We start from the raw sequence: 23,323 nt of genomic DNA on the forward strand, positions 1-23,323 counted from the left end.
TGGGTAACGTCATCACTAGAGATGAAACCTGGGCTTTTGAATACGACCCAGAAACAGAACGCCAAAGCTCTCAGTGGCACACTGACCAATCCCAAAAAGGGAAGTATCAGCAAATCAAAAGTGAAAACAATGCTCATTATCTTTTCGGCAGTAAAGGTGTGGTCAATAAGGAGTTTGTTCCTCAAGGACAGACAGTTAACGCTCCCTACCACGTGGAAGTTCTGGAAAGACTCCAAAAAAGAGGAATCATGGCGAGAGAAGGCATCTCCGCTACCTGGCAACTCCATCACGACAACGCGCTACGAGTCTAAGAGTTCCTGGACAAACACCAGGTGCCAACGCTGCCCCACCCCCCTATAGTCCTGACGTCGCCCCAGCAGACTTCTTTTTGTTCTCTCGGATTAAGGCAGCCCTGAAAGGAACCCGTTTTTCGTCCATAGAAGAGATCCAACCAGCCGTGACGAAGACCTTGCGAAAGGTCCCCTAAGACGCCTTCCAGGGTGCGTACTGGTCATGGCAATCATTGGAAAAAATGTGTACAGGCACTGGAGACCTGGAAGAATTATGAGTATTTTTGAAAATATTTTCAATAAATTACTTAAAAAAATAATTGCATTACATTTGGAACGCATCCTGTATATATGTTCACTGTCACAGTGCACGAGTATATAAGGCCACGCAGCTGTACCACAATCTCCCTTCCCCGCTCCCCTCAATCGATCTCTCTTCCAAGGTCGCATACGACAAGCATGTCGTGACGCTCAGCTTAAACTATGCATTCACTCTTTCGGAACTCAGCTCTGCGAGGCGTACCTAAGTTTTCAAATTATTTACTTACTGCGATATTCCATGGCCAGACTCTGCTGATGAAGCAAGTTTTCCTGTGCCTGCGCGGGATGAGGAAGGGCACAGGTCGTCATGCTGATTTGTTGTTGTTTTCATCTCTTGATCTGTTGATGTTGACGTCGATACGGCCATCTCACTTTCATGCTTTAAACTACACGAAGAGTAATAGAATATACTCGTATATCCTCATAATGCGCACGCCTTGGAGGGAAAGTTTTGATTGGAAAAAACACGCAAAAGAGCAAGACACTTAGCTTATTCGGCTGCAGACCAAGAGAGAAGAAAATAAGCTTACACACGTATACGCCATATAAATGTAAACCTAAGTCTAGGCAGCTGAGCAAAACCAGTTGATGGTTCTCTTTCCTTACCTCGCTCTCCCTCCTATCGATCTCTTCCATACCGAAGCACTTTGCCCTACGGTCGCATGTCGCCGAGCATGTCGTGGCGCTCAGCTCAAGCGCACGCGTTCAATCCTTTCGAAACAAGCTTTCACAATGAATATTGACTTCAAGCAAAATATTCCCAACCAAATAATTGAGACGGAATTTTTAAAGGTAGTAATTAGAATTTAAATATTGCTACTTTTATTTTTTTATATTCTATGAGCGAATTTTGAGTCTCACCACCAGGCTATGTAGGAATGAGCTTGGGTTCTCACAGTGGTGAAGAGATAGTTCCATCAGTTCAGAGAATAGAAATACAGTTCATAGATATTCTCACATACACACGCTGGAAACGGTTGATAAGCTTGTCCGAGCTTGCGAAAGAACTTTAATTACAATTTCGTTTGACTTAAGGTTCAATTTAGACACTAAGCACACACTTTTCGCCAAAAGTTCCTATTAGTTACAGGAAGCGCTTCATCTTATGTCCACTGTCACAACTTCAATGGCTGAACTTTTTGCCGCCTAGGTTGAAGGCTGGATGTATTCCTTAAGATGAATTTGGATTAAAATAATTTGACACATTAATACATAGGGTCGTGGTAGTCCAGGGGGTAGAGCGTTGAACTGCTGACCGGAGGGTCCTGGGTTCGATTCCCGGGCAAGTATCAGGGCAGCTGCAGCTCCGCCCAAGCTACGTGATTTATTGGTACCAGATCTTCCTGGGAAACCATAACCGGCACAGGGAAAGGAACTGACCCACCTACCTTGATGTGTGAATTTCACACGCTGTCGGGCTTAGTACTGGATGAACTCTAACATCACCTGCCAAACCGACCTTCAGCTTGATTACTGTGTTTACAGCAATTAGGCAAGACTTTAGGGCCTTCTTCAGTTTCCTCCGGATTTTTCTGTAATTAAGCCTGTCTCCCCACACCTCACAGCCGTATGCCAATATTGGGATGGTGACTCCGGTGGTATATAGTTCTTAAGCTATTTGTGATGATTCCAAATCTGTTTCTACACAGCCTTCTTAAGTTGTTAAATATTTTCTTGACTCTGCTGGTAAATTTGCGTATTCTTGTAATGTTAGTCTGCCATCGAATTCAATGCCCAGGTATCTAAATGTAGAGGCTCTTTATAAGTTTTGTCAATAGATTTTTATAGCTGGGTTGCGTAACAATTTTTTCCCTAGGACGACGTATTTGGTCCTATTAACACAAAATTTTAATTTCGCACTCTATGACTATATTCATTTGCGATGTTTTCTGTTCTCTCCTGGAATTGGCAAGCATCGTGATCACAACGTCATCGGCTGTCCATCTGCAGTTTTTAGGAAGGGGTTGCTTCAGCAGATAATTCATGGCGACGTTCCAAAGAAAAGTATCGAGTATGGATCCCTGTGGTGCCCCTTTTGTAATGTTCTTTTCGGTTTCCAAGTTATTATTGTATTTTGGTTGTTCTATTAAAAAAATTTTTAATGTGTTGCTATTGGTCCCAGGATTTTATAACTTTTGAGTTGGTTTATGTACCACAAGGAATGAAATGCTACTTCGAAGTCTATGAATAAGGCCACCTTGTACTTACATTTAGGATTTTTTTATTTCTAGTAGCAGTTTCATGGCAGCGGCTACGGTGGATCCACCTCTTCGGAATCCAAATTGACTTTTTTGAAGTAGTCCCTTCTCAAAAACTGCTTCTTCAATTTTCATTTTGATGATTCCTTCGAAAATTTCCCCATTTCTGGTAGTGGTGTTATGGGACTTGGGATCAGAAGTATTTTTCTTTAGATTTCAGGGTGTTGCATACGACACCCTTTTTCAATGCTGCTCGAAACTATTTGTTTCTGAAACAGCCCTGTAGCGATCTAGTTAAGTAGTTGAGGATAACCGGCTCGACTGCTTTGAACCATTCAGCGTTTCTGCCATCAATGCCTGGGCCCTTTCTCATTTTACTCTCTTTGATCGCGGTTCTAACTTTTGCATCAGTGATGTCTATCTCCGTACTTTGCAGGCAAGGGAGGTTAGCATCAATCCTAATTACTCTCTGTTCTTCAGTTTCACTTTCTGCTGTGTCGTCTGATACTAGTGTGTTGATGTTAGAAATGGTTGTAGTTGTTAGAAATGGTTTCGTCCAGGAATAGAAGCTGAAACCCTTTGGCGTTGGTCTCAGCCGAGGATGTTGGTGGGATTATAAATTTTTCTCTGGCAATTTTATATATAATGACGCCCAGGGGTTTTCCTCAATATTTAACCTCAAGAATTTCTCCGAGCTTTTTTGCACTTGTTGCTGATAGTTCTCCTTGGCCTCTTTAAAGTATAGTCTTTTGTTGATGGTACGTTTTTCATGGCTAACACTTTTCTGGTAGGTACTGTGTAGATTTCTACAATTTAGCTTAAACCTGTAAGTTTCTCATTCCACCACACTGTTTCGTTGTATTCTGGTCAGAGGGATCGAGGCTCGAGTGGAACCTTGCGCCTCCGTAAGTAATCTCACTCAAGCATTAATGTTACTAATACTTGGATCCCACGGAAAAAATTCACAATTCTACCAAGTGCTCTGTAATCATCTCTCCATAAATTTGCTGCACTGATTTTAAATTTTCCTTGATAGGTTTTTTCTGTAGTCTTGCCAATCTGATGTGACTAATCTGAGATTGCTGATGGATAGTTCATCATGAACCTCCCATCTGTAAACGTCTCGTACTAATGCCAAGTTACTGATCATTAGGTCTATATTTGAGCAGTCCATTGTCGAACTAAATGTCTTCGGCTTCCTCAGTTCATTCAATATACCTGTATATAGATCTTCGAAGGTTATTAAGTCTTCCAATGCCCTGCCTCGGTTTCCAGATTGAACCACGACCTGATCGATACAGATGTGGTTCCTGCGTCAATATAATATCTAGCCCAAGATCCATTGCTATTTTTCTCAATTCATGAGGATTGACCTTTGCCCCATTGAAGATTGAATTGCCCTTTTTTTGGTGTGGTTTTTAGTCCTCATAATCAAACAGACCTACGATTTGCTCTAGTGCCTTCTTTATGCCAGGGCATTTCTTGTCACTAGCTTTGTGGCTACAATCTTTGATGTCTGCCTCCACTGTTATCTGCACTGAAAATATTTTACAAATATATTGAACAATCCATTAAAATAACCTAAGATTCTATGAAAAAATACTTCTCACACACCTCCCGCCTTCCACTGAGCACAAATATAGCTAGAAATTTCTTCCTAAAAAACCATTTTGGTGCTACCAGGAAAGGCAAATTCAGAAATAGTCCGTATAACACTTAGGGAGCCATCACAAATTATCTTCTGGACAATGTTTTCTAGAGAAAATAAGTACTCTGACGGTTACAGCATTTGCTGAAGGTGATACCCGACTAGGGCGTTATGGTTCGACAAAGAGACACCGAGGGTTATGGGTTCAAATTCCAGGTTTTAACTAAAATTCAGCTCCATGGTGATCCTGGGGAAAAACCCATTTAAAATACAAGCAATGAGAATTTCCTAATACCATTACTTTATGGGACCCCATTGAAGCCAAATGATGATGAAACTGGTTTCCCCAACCTTAATTTACAAGCTTATGACTTAAACCTCTACAGCTATGATCATCTTCAGCCTTCTCCAATAACACAAAAAACTTCTCTAATGAAATCCTTCTTAATACCTGATACTCCTTAAGCAAGAGAATTTAATTGAAGCATGAAAAATACACAATGACAATTGATATTATTCACTATCTTTAATAATCCCGTAATATACCTTGTAACCCTATATGGAATACGACAAATTTATCAATAAAAATATTAATGCAATTGGCAACTCTAGTTTCATTCATTCAAAACAGATATTTTGTAGCAACAACAGACTACCAAAACACTATGCAAGTCATGATATTAGGATTCCACAAAATTAACAACAAGTTAACCCAAAATTATAGAAACAATAATGCGAATAATATATTTAATTGATAATTCAGTACTATAATTCTCCTAAATAAACTGCTGTACAGCTAAACACATTTATAGCTCAATTGCTAAGGGAGAAGTGCAGAAAAAATATTTCAACAGCAAGGTTAGGTTAATCACAAAATAAATTAAAGCAACAGTTTTTTATTCAAGATTGCAGAAGAAATAAATAATACAGCTCAGTCAACCAGGTTTGAATTATTTGGAGTCTTGGTGTTCATCACCTTATGTATTTAAGCACATAATATTAATTAGAAAAATTATTGTGACCATTAAAAAAATGGAGTTACATGGAGTGAATGAGTCATAAAAATAATATATTGACATTTTAATAAATTGATAATGATCAATAAAAATCAAAATAGCATTAAAAAGAAACTGGCAACCATTATCTTATTACCATGAAGCCATTAGTTTGATTTTTTTGCATTGAACAGTGCAGACTTGCATAAAATGTTAGGTTGCAATGTGCTGCCTCTTTATGATATCTTGATAATTGAAATGCATGAGCTAAATGTAGAATTAATGTCATAACTATGAAAACTGTCCTGCAGATGGGAGTATCAAGATAAAGCAGACATGCATAATGAAGAGGCTGGAAATTTTTTTCAGGTCCAGCATCGACCACAAGAACCTCAATATCATTACCATGATATTAGCAATGAAACATTTTACAGGGTTTGATCTTCCAAATGGGTCCAAGTTCATAGACCCATGTTGCCATCATATGGTGACCTGATATCATCTATTTTTAAAATCATCTTGACCAACTGTGTGGCTAGTAATATTTGTTGTTTCTTACTATGCAGTGTCTCGATTACATGCTGATCTTTCATATCTGCAAAAACAGATTAACACATTTAATTGATTAAAATCATTTTAGTCAAACAAATACACACCACATAAAATATATTAATAGAAGACTGCTATAAAAAAAACAGCATACAAACGTGAATCTTCATATAACAACTAATGCCTAAGGCAAGGTTTATTGTTCACAGATTTTAGGTCATTATGACCAAGCAATAGGAGTAAAAATTTGATGACAGAATGTCTTCCTATTACAAATGAGCATGCATAAATTTAATCCTTCCACAGCAAGTAGGCTGATGTATTGGCCCTCATTGATTGAGCAAAAACTGCCAAGAGCCAGTATATCGGCCCTATTTCCTGATTTTACTTAGTGATATGTGGCCCTGTCAATGGCCCCTGACTCTCTCAACGGTTAGTGCTCTCTACCTCTGCTGCTTACTAAGATGGTTTCGCCATATTCTCCATATTTGCTGATTGCGCACATTATGTTTGCCTCAAATGTTCACCAAGAGTTTTTTCATTACCTTTGAGCCAGTAGCATATGATCTTTCGAGCTGGTGAGAGATCAGGTTGGACTATTTTATCTGTCTCTTTATATTTGATTCACAGTGTCAGTGTACAGCAAGATTATCTAAAATTGTGTAAGTAATAATTGTTAAATAAACATCTTATTGGTCATTAAAATAAAATATCGAGTTTTCCATATTTTTATATCTGTCTGTATATTTTCATGGATTCTCCCAATTCATATATATTGGTGAATTTTCTGGACAAAGCATTTTGCCACATGAAGTAAAGATATTGAAGATGCACTCATTGCTAATGATAAAAACAGTGATTTGCCATCCACGATCTTTGATGAGGATATTTCTTTGTCTAGTGGTGAAGAATCTTTTGATTACAAGTCAAGCCCAGGTACAAAGAGGCATCGGATCTCTGCTTCCTCCACAGAAATGACTTGCATGGGTCTAACCAAGAAGGGTATGGAAATGGCGATCCAGGCAAAGGAAAGTGGGTCGAAGTGAGAGTAACTTGTGATAACCCTCTGAAGATACCCATTGAGTTTCTAGATACACCAGGACCATAATATGCTGCTCCATGTAATTGACAACCTATTCAATACTTTTATTTTTACAGATGCTCCATGGAATGAGATTGTTAGGGAAAAATGCAAACCCATCAATGAAGTCCAGTCGATGAGGTAGTAATTGAGTCTTACTCCAAGTGCTTGGGCAAAATATAGGCAGTGTGGTGTCAATAAACTAACACAACCGCCATAAGGACAAAGAAAAAGATGCAAAAATGTGTGTGCCAAATGCAATTAAGGCCTTCACAGTGAATGGTTCCATAAGCATGTGTGTATCAGTTGATGAGAGCATGAGTATACAGTCACATAAAATATCTCTTGCAAAAATTAAATAGGTCACCATGAAAAAACAAGTGTAGAGAAAACTAAATAATATCAAAGAATATTATTTCATTGAATGGAAATAATATTTTCCAATTATAATATTAAATAAAAGTATGATTTTTTACTTTGTACATCCCACCCGAAATGGGCTGGCAGTATAAGGGTTAAAATTAAAATTTTCTTCCAATAAAATTAAATTCTCAACCCACTCCAAAATGTGATGCGCAGTCTCTAACTGATTACGTGCTGTGATCATGATACCAAAGTACAATATTTCCCAGGTTGTAAGAAACATTCTCTTTACTCCAAAATGTGCTCTAGTAACAGCCTGTTAAGGGCCAATGATGTCTTGGTATGGCTTCTGTCTATATGTCACAAGCTTAATCGATGAGGAAAACTACAGTCTTTTATAAATACGAGGGTCATCCGGAAAGTAGTACCCGTTCGTGAAATAAAGACACAAAAGTAAATATTAACAAACATAAAAAATTTTATTTGAAAGAGGATACTTTAAACTACTTCTCAACATAATCTCCAAGCAAATTAAGGCATTTGTCATAACGTGTGACAAGTTTCTGTATTCCTGCTGCATAGTCCTTCGCCGCCAGCTCATTGAGATACGCGAGGGACCCATCTTGCACAAATTTTTGCATAATGCAGATGGTGTTTAACAATTTCATGAACAATTGTTCGAGAAACATTGGGAAAATGCTCACAGATGTCATCAATTGTGACGCGCCGATCGTTCCTCACGAATTCGTCAACTGAGCTCACCAGTTGGTCTGTAATGACAGACGGCCTCCCCGAACGCTCATCGTCGTGTGTGTTCCCCCTCCCCATGTTGAAGTTGCGACACCACCGCCGAACAGACGACTCGTCCATTACATTGTCTCCATACACCTCCTTTAATTGGCGATGAATATCACATGGGCGAACGTTTCTTGCATTGAGGAATTTAATCACTGCCCTCACTTCACAACTGGCGGCGTTCTCAATTTTTTTAAACATTGTAAACAATCACAGAAACAACACAGGCAATGCTAGCGTCACGCAACTTGGCTCAGAGAAGGCAGACAAGCCACTGAAGCTATCTGACCTCGTCCAGCGGCTACTCGCGTCGTCAGCACTTCATGCGGCACGAACGGGTACTACTTTCCGGATGACCCTCGTATTTTATGTCTAACGAATAATGGGACAATGCCAGAAGGTTACGCCTGAAATGATTAATCACATTGTTTTCCCTTATCAGACAGAGAAAATGGTTGTCTTTACAGCAAATTTCAATACTTTTGCACCAGTATTAAGAAACAGGGCTTTAATATTTTCTTGACAAAATTTCCTAAAAATTCCCAAATGTATACAATGTGGGGCATTTAGTTTAATTTCTAGTAAAAATAACTCAATTTAGCAGCAGTGATGAATGTCTGATATAAATGAAAATGTTTACATAGTTCCTAATTTATAATGCATAATTCTAGTTTTTCTAATGAAGTGTTAACATCGTAATGTTTTGGTTTGACCCAAGAACTCTTCATAAATACCATATTTTCAGTGTGTAAATGACCTAGCTGTCCGTCGCCTCCCCTAAATCTAGTACTACTACTATAATCTTAATGAGTAATTTCTAGTAGGTTATAGGCAATCTTCAATAACAAGTACCTGGAAAATGCCTGAAATCTAGAAACAAGATGTAGTCGCTGGTATTCCCACAAGAAAATGAAACCCACATATATTTTAACTTCAACCAAAATAATGAATATTTTAATCACTAAGGATTGTGACCAAGGCTCATTTTGATTTCCAATACTGAACAAGTGTTACGTAGGCAGGGTAACCTTTTTACTGGCATCTAAGGTTGAAAGAAGGAAGGGTCAATCAATGAATTTTGCAGTTTTTACTGTAATAATTGTATCAAAGAGTCTTAATTAGGTAAAGTTTTACATTTAATTATTGTTCCACTCATATCAGTATGTAAATCCATGTGAAAAGATTTTCCAATGGTTCAGAGTGTCTTTAGTGTAGCACATGCATGTCTACTGTAGGCTTAATTGAAGGAAACAGTAGTGTCACTGTGCATTCACAAATGCATGTGATTCTTAATATGCTATGCAATTAAGAATATGTTATAATTACCGCGACAGTGATACATAGGCAGCATGAACATTACATAAAAATAACAGTATTCTAGAATAAGGTTTAACCTGTACAGGCCTATTTTACAACGGCAGAAAATATTAAAAACGTTATCAAATAAAATATCCACAAATATCAAATTGTCAATATTTTGCATATACATTATCCACATGATTATTAAATAAGGAAAAAAAGCAAACAAGTTTAACCTGCCCAATAATGATGTGACAAATGGTACCAAGTCAGATTTCTTCAAATGCAATCTTGACTTTACAAATGAGAAATTACTGGATAATGTTTATTGCTCTCTCCAGAATCAATTATGCAAATTGTTATTTTATTTATAAAAAATTTACATCAATTACAACGTTTTCACATTCTAAGATACTGGGTACACATTTGTGCCGACTACATTTATGAAAATGTTAACTTAAACAAGCCACTTTCAAGTAAAAAGAAAATAAACTCACCTATAGTATTTTTAAGCATGCAGTCAATCCCCAAAGCTGGATTCTTTTCAGCAATTTGGCGGGCCTTCACAGCAGTCAAGGTATGTATGGGTGAGAGCCCTGAATTTTCAGCAAGAGCCAAAGGAATGCTTTCCAGGGCGTCAGAAAATGCACGGAATGCATATTGCTCCAATGATGAGATCTATTATGCAAAAAATCACATTAACCTTAAATGAATAAGAAACAAAACACAATAGCAAGCATGTTTCTAAGTACTATAAAATGATAACAATAAGAAATAAAATTAACTAATTATCACTTTAACACCACAAATAAAATAAACAGGAAATATGGTAACTTAACCTAATGAATATTAGAGAAAAAATGTCAAAATCTCACAATCTAATTCCCTATCCTAACATAAAAAATGGGGAAGACCAAGAAAACAACAGTTTAAAGACATAGCAGGAGGTGGAGATTGAGAGCAACAGACCGCAAGGAGTGGATGACAGTGGTAACAGGCAAGTAGCTGTCCTTTGAGCGTTGAGAGCACTGGGGGATAATGAATGACAAAAGAAAAGGTGGTAGATATGGGAAAGTCATTAAAGAAATATTACTTTGTCAGCTTCCTGAGAAGTGGCAATGGCGCAAGATATTTCAGCTGCTCCACCACCATAAACAACTCTATTGTCTTGAACTAAATTTCGCACCACACAAAGTGCATCGTGGATGCTGCGTTTAGCTTCTTCAATTATCTGAAACAAAAATATCATGTTTATTATTTTAAGGAAATTTGAGGCCCTGGTGAAGTCAATTTACTTATAAGGGTTAACATCAAATGTATCAAGGACTGATTTCCCAGCTCAGAGTATGCCCCTTTTAGCTCTAAAATATGATCAGAAAAACCAGACTGTCTTAATGTGTATCAGATAGGTTAAGAAATTTAGTATATCTTTGTAAACACTGCAAGTAAATTAATGGTAACACACCCAAAGAAAAATATTATTATACCGCAAAAACGCTTACCATCTTATTTCCACCACGAATGAAAATAGTCACAGCTCTTGAATTCTTACACTCCTCTATCACAAGCATACGATCTCGTGTAGTTCCAAACTGGAGTTCCCTCACAACTCCTGCATGTCCCAGCTTCTCAGGAGTGAGCTCCTCAAAACGTGGCACAATACGACCTCCAGTCGCAATTGCAATCAACTGAGAGAAAAAAACATAGTTTAATCAACTACTAAGAATATTGCCATATGCATATAGTTTGTCCCTACACTGGTCTGCCACAGTCTCAATTTTGCCTGAATAAAGCTGATTTACTATTATCATGGTTTTACTGACTGCATAAGATTTGCAACATTATTCTTGTCTTAGTGATGTTCAGACACCATAACCTATGGAATACTCTCAATAATAGTGCCCATTATTAACAATATACCATGTAAATCTATTGCTTCAATACACAATACTGCCAGAAGTTGTACAGAAAATAGTTAACTGACACCAACATTATATCAATTTCAAACTTTATGTGGGCTCAACATATTACCATTAAATCACAAGTAGCATCAGAATGTAGGATATCATAAGATTAATTACATGATAAGATAGCAATAAAACAACATTACTATTATATTGTGAGGGACATTTAATTTCTTTTACCAATCACTCAAACAAAAAATAATATTTTGACTTGGTTATTGGATCTTTACTGCCATCAATATATAATTCCTTCATAACAATAAATCTTGCTGCAAAGAGTGAAAAATGAATTACCCTAATTTTCATAAAAACTATACCAAACTCATCACCACAAATACACAGTAGAGTAAAAACACTTTCACCTAATTATAATGCAAGTTATTGGATCTTTTCCAAATTATTCTTATTTCATCATAACACTGCATTCTCCATGTCTCTAAAAGGAGTGCTTCAAGCATAGGTGCCAACTCCCCACCAAATTACATGATCCTCTTACCAACCCCCAAAAACTAAAGATATGTTATTATCATTTAGATTTTTAAAAAATCAACCCTTCCACGCAAAAATAGATTAACTTTCAAAAGAATACCTAAGTATTTTTTATGGCTGTCATTGTCTCATTGATGAAATCCTGTTGGAGGTAAACAAGAATCAAATAAAAATGAGAACAATTTTAATTTTGCATAGTGTCTGACCCTTGGTATACATGTAATACCAATGGAATTCGTCTATGCTGACTTTAAAGAAAGCCCATTTCAATGTTTAGAATGTACACAAAGCACATTTGAGATTATTTCTACTAGAATTCTTGTTGGCCTAAGCATTTATGCTTGAGCGTAGTCAATTGAACTAAAATCCCTGTGTTGCACAGATCAAATTTTCATGTCATTACAAAAACAATTTTCAAATATTGATACACACCTCAATTTCTGGACCTCCAACCCATCTCACTGCTGGCAGATTTCTTTGGAGGAGGAGATGATTAGCCTCATCATCAAAACCCCATTGACATATGGCCAATGTAGCACCAGCATCTTTAACCTTCAAATAATTTATGATAGTAGAATTAGCACCTGGCCCTGAACAAGATAATAACTGACAATATATTTTTCACCTTTGAGTATCAATCAATTGAATTTATTATACTCCAAGAGTTTTCAATGTGTTACCAAGATAACCAGCAATTAATATAAAAATTACAGCTACATCTCTGACACAAGGATTCATAGGTTCACCACTATAGACAAAATTAAATTATATTAAAAATAAAATTCCATGCATAAATTTTAAATTCTATCACCGAGTTGAGATAGTGAAGTCACTGTTTCATGTATTATTGGTTTTGTTACATTGTTCCAGACCAACTACAACTCTAATATCAAATTCAAATACTGAATCAAGAGAGCACATACCTGTTTCTATGAGGATATTTATTAATATGCACTTACAATTTTGAAAGGATACGCTTTGCTACAACATTAAGCTCAGATTATAATAGTGGTATATGACTAAATTTCTATATTCTTAATCCATGTTTCACATGGATTCTCACGATTATTTCCTAAATTCTTAGACATTTCTCCGAAGCTCGGACATAAAACTGGAATTCAAGTCACATATGGTAACAATGAGTTTGACCAGAAACACACTACTTTTGAAAATTTCATTAAGTATGATGTTGGCATTGAGCAAATTTAAAATGTAAAACCAATGCATTGAATTGCAAAATTCCAGAATTTTCCATGGCAGTGGCCACCGTGAATATTATAATAAAATGAAGGGATTTCAACATTTATTGCTGATGAATGAACCTTTGAAATTGACTACTGTGCATTTAAGCAAAAATAAAATTTTTATCATTCAACTCAATTCATACAACTGAAGTGCTAATGGTTACTTATCTTAAACCAAGAGCTAGTATGAACATTCTAAGATTTGAAAAATTCTACCCTCAAGAAAAGTCCATGCATCACTTTTCAAATTAACCTCAAAACCAGCTGCAGGAGCAGCCTGTTATTACTTCTTCATTTGAAACACAGACCTGGTCACTAGGACTATAATTTCATAATATATACTTTATATCCAAGTGATGCCAGATAATCCGCAATTTTCATTACCAACTGCGTAGCCAATTTTTCTTTCATTAATAGATAGAGAAATATTCTACAGCACTACCACCCCTGCATTTAATTAATTTTGCAATGACAAACTGTAAATAGAGCCTACATGTAACCATCAATGCATTCAATCAAGTGCCAATTGAAATTCATTTCAACATTTTCCTTAATTTTCAAGAAAGAATAATAACTCTTAAGCTGAATAATTTGGAAATGAAACTGCTGTGTCAAAAATGATATAAGTGATAATTCTAATGATCCTTAAATGACTGCATTCACCAGAGGATGACAGAATTATGTTTATGAAGTGTTAGCAAAATAAGTATAAAAATGTTATGAACTATTCTAAAACATCAAACAGTTGGTGACAGCTAAATACATGTAGCCTGCAAAATTAATCCTTTTTTCTTTAAAGAAAAATTGAAACAAATGTGTAATTGTATTTTCATAAGCAAATTGTGCTATTCATGGATTCCACTATTATTTGTCTCCAATATCTATGCGCAAAAAACAATTTACGAGATAAGAATAGTAAACTTCCGGTAAACTTGAACAACTATATACACTGATGCTATGTTGAATTGAGATGTCAATCCAATCATAGGAGTTGAATACACACTATTATGAGTTTATAGGAGAATGAGTTCCATGATTTAATTTTAACGATTTACAAAAAATTAAATTTTTAGTGATCACACGGGTATCTTAAAAGTGTACCAACAAGATTTGTGAAACCATCCACATCCAGGGGTCTTGGGTGTGTTTTAAAAAGAAATGATTTACCCGACATGAAATCATCTCTCCGATTGTAAAGAAGGCCAATTTCCACATTTTCATACTTACAGAAACCTAATGTACTCCTAACTGTACCACAATTACAACGAGGGTAACAGAGAAGCCATACCATTATCGAATTTAAAATATTTAAACGAAAATGACATTCACACGGGTATTTCTAAATTGGCTGTCCGCTAATCTTGGTTGTGGAACCACCCAATTGGACTGTAACATTCATATCAGTATGTTAATCTATTGAAGAGATTTTCCAATGGTTCAGAATGTTGCTTTTTTTTGCACTAACATGATTCTACTTAATTCCCACAAGAGAAATAGTAGTGTCTTAGTGCCATCACCATTTATGACTGCAAATTTCAATGCAAAAAATAGTTCTTATTCCTTCATTCAGCATACCACTGAATGAAGGAATGAGGATACAGTGACCATGGGCAAGAAACTATTAACTTCTATGTCCTTTTAAACTTTGTAGACTAAAATTTTAATTTAACTCACAAAAGACAAAAAGAGATAACACATGCTTGGTCATAAAAATTCCACGGGATAAACACACACAGCCAGCATCAAGTAGGGTGCTCACATAACAGTCTAATACATAAATAAAGTACTTTTATCTTATCAAGTAACTTGGACAAATGTTGTTTGCTCATCACTTACAGCATCATGTTTGGCATTCAAGCGTTCCACTAATTTCGTTTCTAATCTCTATGAGCAAGAAACAATGCCATAGATAGAAATAATAAACTTTAGGTGAGCAAACAACTAGATATACTAAGGCTATATTGAATGGGGATGTCAATCAACTATCCAATCACAGAATTTGAATACAGCCATACAAATTTGGGATCCAAGCACCACCTTAACCTAACAAGACCCAACATTTTCTCCAGCAACATACCAATAACTTATTTCTTATAAATGCAAACTTAATTAGGCAGCTAAAAGAAAAAGAAATGTCACAACTACGGGCAATGATCTGCTACATGCCACTTCAATGACCTTATGAGATATACATATATTCATACCTGCTGAACCATATCAGAAAATTTTTCCGCTTCATACTTTCTAAGAGTTCTGTAATCTTCAACAGATGTCACATCCAACTTATGTTTAGTTTTGGGCTTGGGAGGCTCAAATGGACAGGTTAAAATTGCCAGCTTAACATCCTTGAGTAACTATAAAAGGAAAATAGCATAGATTCACTGAGAATACTACTTTATATTCTACATTTATAATTCATTTAATTAAAAAAATACAAGTGAACTTCAATGCCAAAATATGCACCCATGAATCTTAATACCTTAGGCATCTGAGGATGTGAAAAGTCCTTATCAACAATGACACCACGAACAAGCATTGTGTCTTCTAAACGACCACCAACTTTTCCTTCTACTTTAATAAGCTCAAAATTAACATCTTTTTTTTCCATATCGGCCACAGCTAATACAGCATCAACAGCAATCTGAGCCATCTGCCTGTGGCATTTATTCACTCTGTAAATACACAAAGGACGAGAAACATTGAGCACATCATTGCCTTAAGTAAGGAATTTGTATTAATAAGTAAACCTGAACAAGAATGTACAATATTAGTGCACAATGGACAGTCAAATTTGTGGATATAACCTTTAAAGAAAACAAATTACCATTAACACTTATACGGTTTGGTTTTTTTAAATGAATAGAGCCTATTTTTACTTTGCCAACTCTTTCCATGTGATTTTCCTACTCTCCCTATACTATATTTCCTGGCCTATCAGATGCATTAGAGGTGACGGTAGACCAGAGGTAGCGTGTCTGCCTAAGGCACCGAAGGTGGCTGGTTGAATTCCAGTGACTGGCAAAAATTTATCAGCTTAGAGACCCCCACTAAAAAGCTACTCTAAAACCATGGTGAAAGGCAGCAGATTCACTATTAGGCACCGGTGAAACAGACCGAATGGGTCGGCACAGCATCAGCTGCGGACAAGAGTGAAGTTCACGGTATTGACCGCAGTACTGCAATGCGAAAGGCAGCGGAAAACCACCGCATTATTATCCCTAGAATACACAGCCTTGTATTAAAATATAATGGGAGTTGCAGTAAACCAATTGAATGATGAAATAGAAAAATTGAAATACAAAAAGATGCATGCGCCACACCGGTTTTTCAGGTTAGAATTTAGGAAATATACTTGGATAAGAATAAAAAGGATCAAAGTAGTTTGATGTTAACAGTTAATACAAAGAAAATTGAACTATTACATTAAAAATAAAGAGCTACACTTGAATCAACGTTTAAGCATCACAGAATCCAATAAATTCACAAAACTGGGCCAAAATGCCTTTCCGCTGCCTTGTTTCCATGTCCTAAAATGTAATTAATGATTTCAAGTTTACATGCAATACTGCACAACAACCTACTTTCTTAAGATCCCACAATTTTATGCAACATCATTTTTAACATTTTATGCCATGCTTAGTTTCTGATATTATTTCGATAATGAAATCTGACATCTGAAATTAGTATTAAAAGCAACCATTTTCTATGCCTTTAACACAGCGATACTACTGAAGGCTGAATGCTTGTTGAAGTTTATTGGGAGATATACGATGTATTAGCAGAGAGACTACATCCCCAGTTGCCCATGCTACTTTGCGGTAGCACCACATGCATGATTAAACTAAATATGCTACATTGCAAAAATTTAAGATTTATTTGGGATTAAAAAAAAAGTACTTTCAATGAAATATTAAAACTCTGTGGCTTATAGATAATATCAAAATTTGTAATAATGGCAATACTTTTCTATTCCTGATGCAGCAAAAAAAGCTTGATGGTAAGTATTTTCCTGGCAAATGGGCTTGGGCTTAGAGGACAAAGTTATATCAATATACCCCAGGCCCATTAGGCGCAGGCTATTTATAGAGCACATTTGGGAGTAAAACAGTGCAACTTATGGGACAGGTAACACTGTACCCAAGTACTAAATTACTATGGAATCTTCTTCCAGAAAAACCACCAACTTTTGACAATGGAACCGAGTAGAATGGCATTCAACAAGGTTAATTTTCTGTTATTTTTGACATTGGACAAGTAAAAGAACACTATTTGCGGTAGAGTTTGCACGAACGTTCATCAAAACGACAAAGGATATTCAGGAAATTATGATACCGGAAGATGAAACACAGCAAGAGGCAATTCCAACAGTATAATACTGAATAAACAAGTACAAGAAATCCACGGCACTGATCAACATAATACAGCACAAATACTTGCACATGAAGGTCTCCAATTGTAAGTATTGGTTGGCCACGGCAGTTCAGCATGCATTTATACTATAAATGAATCGTGTGCACTGATAATGTGATTGAACCATTTATGGAAAAATTGCATACTCAATTGACTGAAAATGAGTTACCTCAGATCTACAACACAGATGAAACTGGTGAATATAAAAGACTTTGATGGGAAGTATGCAACACATGTGAACCTAAGGTGTCTGGATGGAAAATCAACAAATGAAGGATGTTTGTGTGTTCTGTGGTAAGGCCTCCCATAGAAACTAATTGAGAAGTGTTGCCATGGCATAATATGGACATACCTGCAGGAGCAATGTCAATGAATGACCTCTCCCACCTTGAAAAATAATTTGACACTTTGATTACATGAGTTAGCACAATGCTCTGGTTCCATAATAATTTTATTCCCTAAATTACAAAACACCAAATCAAAACTTAGGGAATTCCTAACGAAGAACTACAGACATTCACATGATGATATTGATTTATAAAGATCAAATTTACATCAGCCATCCATAGGTGTTTCACCACAAGATAGTAGAATTCAAGTGCTAACAATCAGATTGTGTTGCAACATCAAAAAACATCCGCTTTATTATCGTAGAAATCACTGCAATATCAACAGATTATACCTTATTAATAATTTTGACACAGAAGGTAACGCTTTTTTCAGAAAAAAAGAGTAAACAAAATGTATTAAAACAAAAGTTCACAAGAAATCGAGCAATTTCTCTCAAATAAGGAGTTCATTTACTTAACTTTAAATTTAATTAATTAGTTACTTTGACAAAGGAAATAGAATGGATATGAGGAGGAGTGCCTTAAAAAAATCCTATATGTTGGTAAATCACTATGCACAGCAATACTTACATTTTAGATCCAAGTGTTGTCATTGCAGTTTGAATTAGAGGCTCTAAATTATTAACATCCACTGGAAATGAATCTGCTATGGAATCCAAATGTTTCACTGCACACTGAGCAGCTAATTCAAATCCATCTGCAATACGAATTGGGTGGATACCTTTGTCCAGCAACAACTCTGCTTGCTCTAATAGTGAGCCTGCGAGGACTGGAAACGAAAAACAAATATAAAATGATCACATATTTACTCAATTTGGATGACAAAATATAATTGAAGCTCAAGCATTTTAATCAATGGTGGAATCAATGCGACAAAATTAGTTTTATATTCAATAAGAGGGACCACAGTTTCTTGTTTTCAATGAACATAGTTCTGGCTAAAATAACATATGCAAATTGAAGAAAGAATAGAATTCATCAACAATATCTCAGATTTCAATTGGATTTCCATCATTCTTTTAGTAGCACTCGACTACTTGTTAAATAAGTCTACAATAAGAGAGACTTAAAACATAGCATAAAAATTAAACAACCATTTCAAGACAGTGTCACCAAGTATCCACTAATATTAGGGGCCGAAAACAAATTCTAAAATAACTGCTTTCTAATACTAAAGAGTAATCTGGCTATTTTGAAAGAAAGCTTAGTTTCTTCACTCAGCCGTGCTGGAAAATCTTATGGCCAGGGTTGACTAGCAACATATATAATTATCTAATATGCATGGCTGTCCATTATATTTGACATGCTATGAGAAAAGGCTATAAGGTTCAAAAGTAGGACTAGCTTTCTACTTTCTTTAATTTTATTTTCATCATAATGAACTGATTGACATTATGACGATTAAAAATACCTTCCACAACAGTATATAATCCAGTATAACTAGCGCAGCAGTACTAGGGCTATTAGTCACATAGCCTCGTAAATTATATCACCAGTTATTTTAATCATTAAAATGTACATTAAGACTCAGTGTGATAAATATAACAAAAATAACAATTAGCAACTCAACTTACTCAAAATCACATAACCTTTCTTCATAGAACTTCAACCCAGGGGTCTTGGATTAGTTTTCACAAGATATGATTTACCCGACATGAAATCTCTCAGATTGTAAAGAAGGCCAATTTCCACATTTTCGTACTAACAGAAACCTAATGTACTCCTAACTGTACCACAATTACAACGAGGGTAACAGAGAAGCCATACCATTATCGAATTTAAAATATTTAAACGAAAATGACATTCACACGGGCATTTCTAAATTGGCTGTCCGCTAATCTTGGTTGTGGAACCACCCAATTGGACTGTAACATTCATATCAGTATGTAAATCTATTGAAGATTTTCCAATGGTTCAGAATGTTGCTTTTTTTTGCACTAACATGATTCTACTTAATTCCCACAAGAGAATTAGTAGTGTCTTAGTGCCACCACAACTTGAGTAGGGCAAATATTACAAATACACAATACAGCATGAAGGAACGAGGAAAAACTGACCATGGGCAGGAAACCATTTAATTTTATGTGCTTGTAAGCATTTAGGGTATATATTAAATGTACTTAAACATAAAAAATATTACACCAGACCCATGGTAAAAAAATTTAAGTTTTCACACAAGCTATCATCAAATAGGGGTCTTACGCATAAATCTATCAATATCTACCTACCAACAACACCTGTAGTACCATCGCCAATTTCATCGTCTTGCGACTGAGACAATTGAACCATGAGCTTAGCAATTTCGTGATCAACGTCCATCAGCTTCAGGATAGTTGCGCCGTCATTCGTTACCGTGACATCACCGTCAGGTGAAACCATCATTTTATCCAGGCCCTTAGGACCTAGGGACGTCTTCAAAGTGTTGGCAATGGCCCTTCCGGCCAAAATATGAGACTAGAACAAAATTAAATTTATAACTCCCTACTCTCGTCAAAACACGATTCACATACTGAAAAACATTATTTTTAAGCCTTTTGTTACTAAATACCACATATAACCGCATTACGCATAGTAATTAAATAACTATTCATGTTTTTAATAACACGTGCGAAAAGAATACCTTGATGGCATCAAGACCGGTTAACCTCTTCTGCTTATCTTGATCCCTAATTATAATAAATGGACGACCATATTCGTCAAAAGCCAATGTTCCAGGCATAGACGACATGGTTGCGAATTGCCAAATTCACGGCAGATGCAATGGATATATGAGGAATATAAGATGAATTCTCAAACTGCCATTGTACTCTCCAGACCACACCGGCGGAAGATCAATTTAAGCAATTCGATATCTCGAAGCTTCCCATGCATTCTCGTAAGAGACGAGACCAACAGCCCACAATGCACAGCAGTTTGAAATGGTTTATCGCGGAAACATGAATCGTTTTACTAGTCTGCTGACAACCTTGTAGACCATGCCTCGAAGTTTGACTGTTTCTCAATCTTTTATCCTCAAACATTGTTTACTGTTAATTATGGCGGGTTATGGACATAAAGAGCCTGGGGTGCAAATTTCGGTGATCGTACGCCCAAATTAATTACCAAATTCACGGCAGATGCGATGGATATTGGAAGGATTACAAGATGGATTCTCAAAAAGCAATGCTATATACAATCTCTTTCCAATCCTTTAATATATTCTTCAGTATATTTCATTATTCCCATGAATTTTCAAGAATATATGTAGAGTCATTAAGTCATTGCCGCATCCTTTAAAACGTGATAAAAATTTCTTATCTATCTTGTCGCTTGCTTTCGATATCTCAGCTGGATATAAAGCTGAAAGAAAATATTTGGTTCAAAAGTTGTTCAATGTCGACTTGTGTTCAACATTGCATATTGCCTCGTTTTCCCATTTATCAGAGTCTTTTAGTACAACTCAGTACAAAATTAGCCTTTTTTGAGATTGCTGAACTTCATAAAATATACATCCAATGTGAGCCATAATGAAGTTCTTCTATAGTATAGTCATATAAGCCTTCTTCTGTAGTATCGAGAGTGCATGTATATCAGTCTCTCTGGAAGCAATAGCCGATGAACAATTTAGTAGTTAATTGCAAAAAAGTTCTAATAATTAGTGCTTGACAGTGGAAAAATGTGAGTGTTCAAACTATTGCCACTGCATGAACACCAAGTTCTCGATTGTTTATCTGTTTTTTAATCGAATAAATCCGAGTCGTAAATTTTAAATAGTTTTTAATTGAATACATCTAGAGGCACGGCGGTTTATTGAAGGCTATAAATTGAAGTAAACAGAGCAGAAGTACAGAGGGAGATCGGTCTCCTTATCTGTTTCTTATAGGGAATGGAGACATGGTATTATTTTAGCGAGTAGTGCAATTTTCTAGTGCTGAAGGACAACGCTTGTGATCGAAACCTTCGGTTAAAAAATTATGAAAAGTCATGACGGCAAAAGTTACATGCCCCTATCCACCCTTTACCTTTACATTTGATAACGGACGTTATTTGGTTTACAACACATACTGCACTAGTTACGTGCCCCTATCCACCATTTACCTTTAGGTTTGATAACGGATGTTACTTGGTTTACGACACCCCGCTTGAAAGAATACCACATTATTCCAATATGCAAAGGATAAACAGGGTACGAGAGAACAGATTTTCGATATGATCAGGCCATTTAACCACTTCAGTGCAATGATCCATATTAAATAAAAGGAAAAGGAGCTTAATAATAAAGGATTTATTTTTAAAAGAATTGATCTTTTTATTTATTTCAGCTTCCGAATAGTCAACACGTCAACACGGTATTATAAACTCATATATGCAATGCGTAGGGAGTAAAATGTTTGGCTTCTTTCTGATATTTTTTATCAACATGCATGTTAGACAAACAGTTAATGCTGGAATAATGATCAAAAGCTTATGTTATTTAGTTGGGGAAAGATACATCTACTTATTAGTAACTTGAGCACCGTATATAGAAATATGAATATACTTTATTAATAATTCCTTTCAATGTAGTAGATTTTATGAGGTGCAAATGGCCGTGTGTGTCCATGGACACAGAAAACTCTATTACCACTTCATGAGTGCAATCGATGGTCTTCCCTAGAAATATAATTTATACCAAAAGTCAGGTCCTTTAAATGTTAATGTTTGGGATATGACTCCGAGAGGAAAAACATTTGCGGACTATCTTATTTCGAACGTGACATTCCTTCGAGTGAGAAAAATAATATTTCGCAGCTGCCCAAGTAACTCATGGTCAGTTGACAACATACATGCATCTCAGTTCACCACAATCGCGCTATGCTGAGTGCCTTCGCAGAGGATTTTTCCGATGCCTTAATTTTCCTTGAAATCGCTTTATTTTGTCACACACTATTCTATCACTCTCCACTTCTGTAATTGTATCGTATAAAAGGGTTTCTTCGAGTTCCCTCTCTGAATCGATAAAAGTATGATGTAGTCATGAAGATTCATAACACCAGCCTAAACGTAGAGCAAGCCATGACGCATGGAAGAATGTTTCTGCATGGAGAGAAGAAGGCTTAGAAGGGAAAAAATGAATAAATAATCCAGTCTTAATGAAATAATCCCTAATCACGCAATACCCAAGGCCTGGAAAGGAGCAAATACCACGACCATTTAAAAAAGGCGATAGAGAACATCTGAGTAATTACCGACCCAAAACCCTCACATCCATCTCAGGCAAAATATTCTGAGCTCATAATTATAAGTTAAATCATGAAGTATGTCGATTCCCAGAGTTTATTGGTAAAAAAAACCTATTCGGTTTCCGT

At 36.1% G+C, this 23,323-nt stretch overlaps 1 protein-coding gene across 1 annotated transcript; it reads right to left on the reverse strand.

Moving 5' to 3' along the window:
- Window positions 1-5,337: 5,337 nt before the first annotated feature.
- Window positions 5,338-20,831, reverse strand: CCT5 (chaperonin containing TCP1 subunit 5). Its single transcript, XM_071590021.1, has 10 exons — window positions 20,617-20,831; window positions 20,225-20,450; window positions 18,567-18,765; window positions 15,716-15,908; window positions 15,441-15,590; window positions 12,425-12,544; window positions 11,042-11,227; window positions 10,633-10,770; window positions 10,037-10,217; window positions 5,338-6,047 (listed from the first exon to the last, which is right to left on the reverse strand). The coding sequence occupies exons 1-10, from the start codon at window positions 20,722-20,724 to the stop codon at window positions 5,914-5,916; spliced, it is 1,635 nt and encodes a 544-aa protein (XP_071446122.1). The 5' UTR covers window positions 20,725-20,831; the 3' UTR covers window positions 5,338-5,913.
- Between the last annotated feature and the right edge of the window lie 2,492 nt (window positions 20,832-23,323).

This window comes from Hetaerina americana, unplaced genomic scaffold (genome assembly GCF_022747635.1).
Source record: "Hetaerina americana unplaced genomic scaffold, ioHetAmer1.1.p SCAF_1, whole genome shotgun sequence".
NCBI lineage: Eukaryota > Metazoa > Arthropoda > Insecta > Odonata > Calopterygidae > Hetaerina > Hetaerina americana.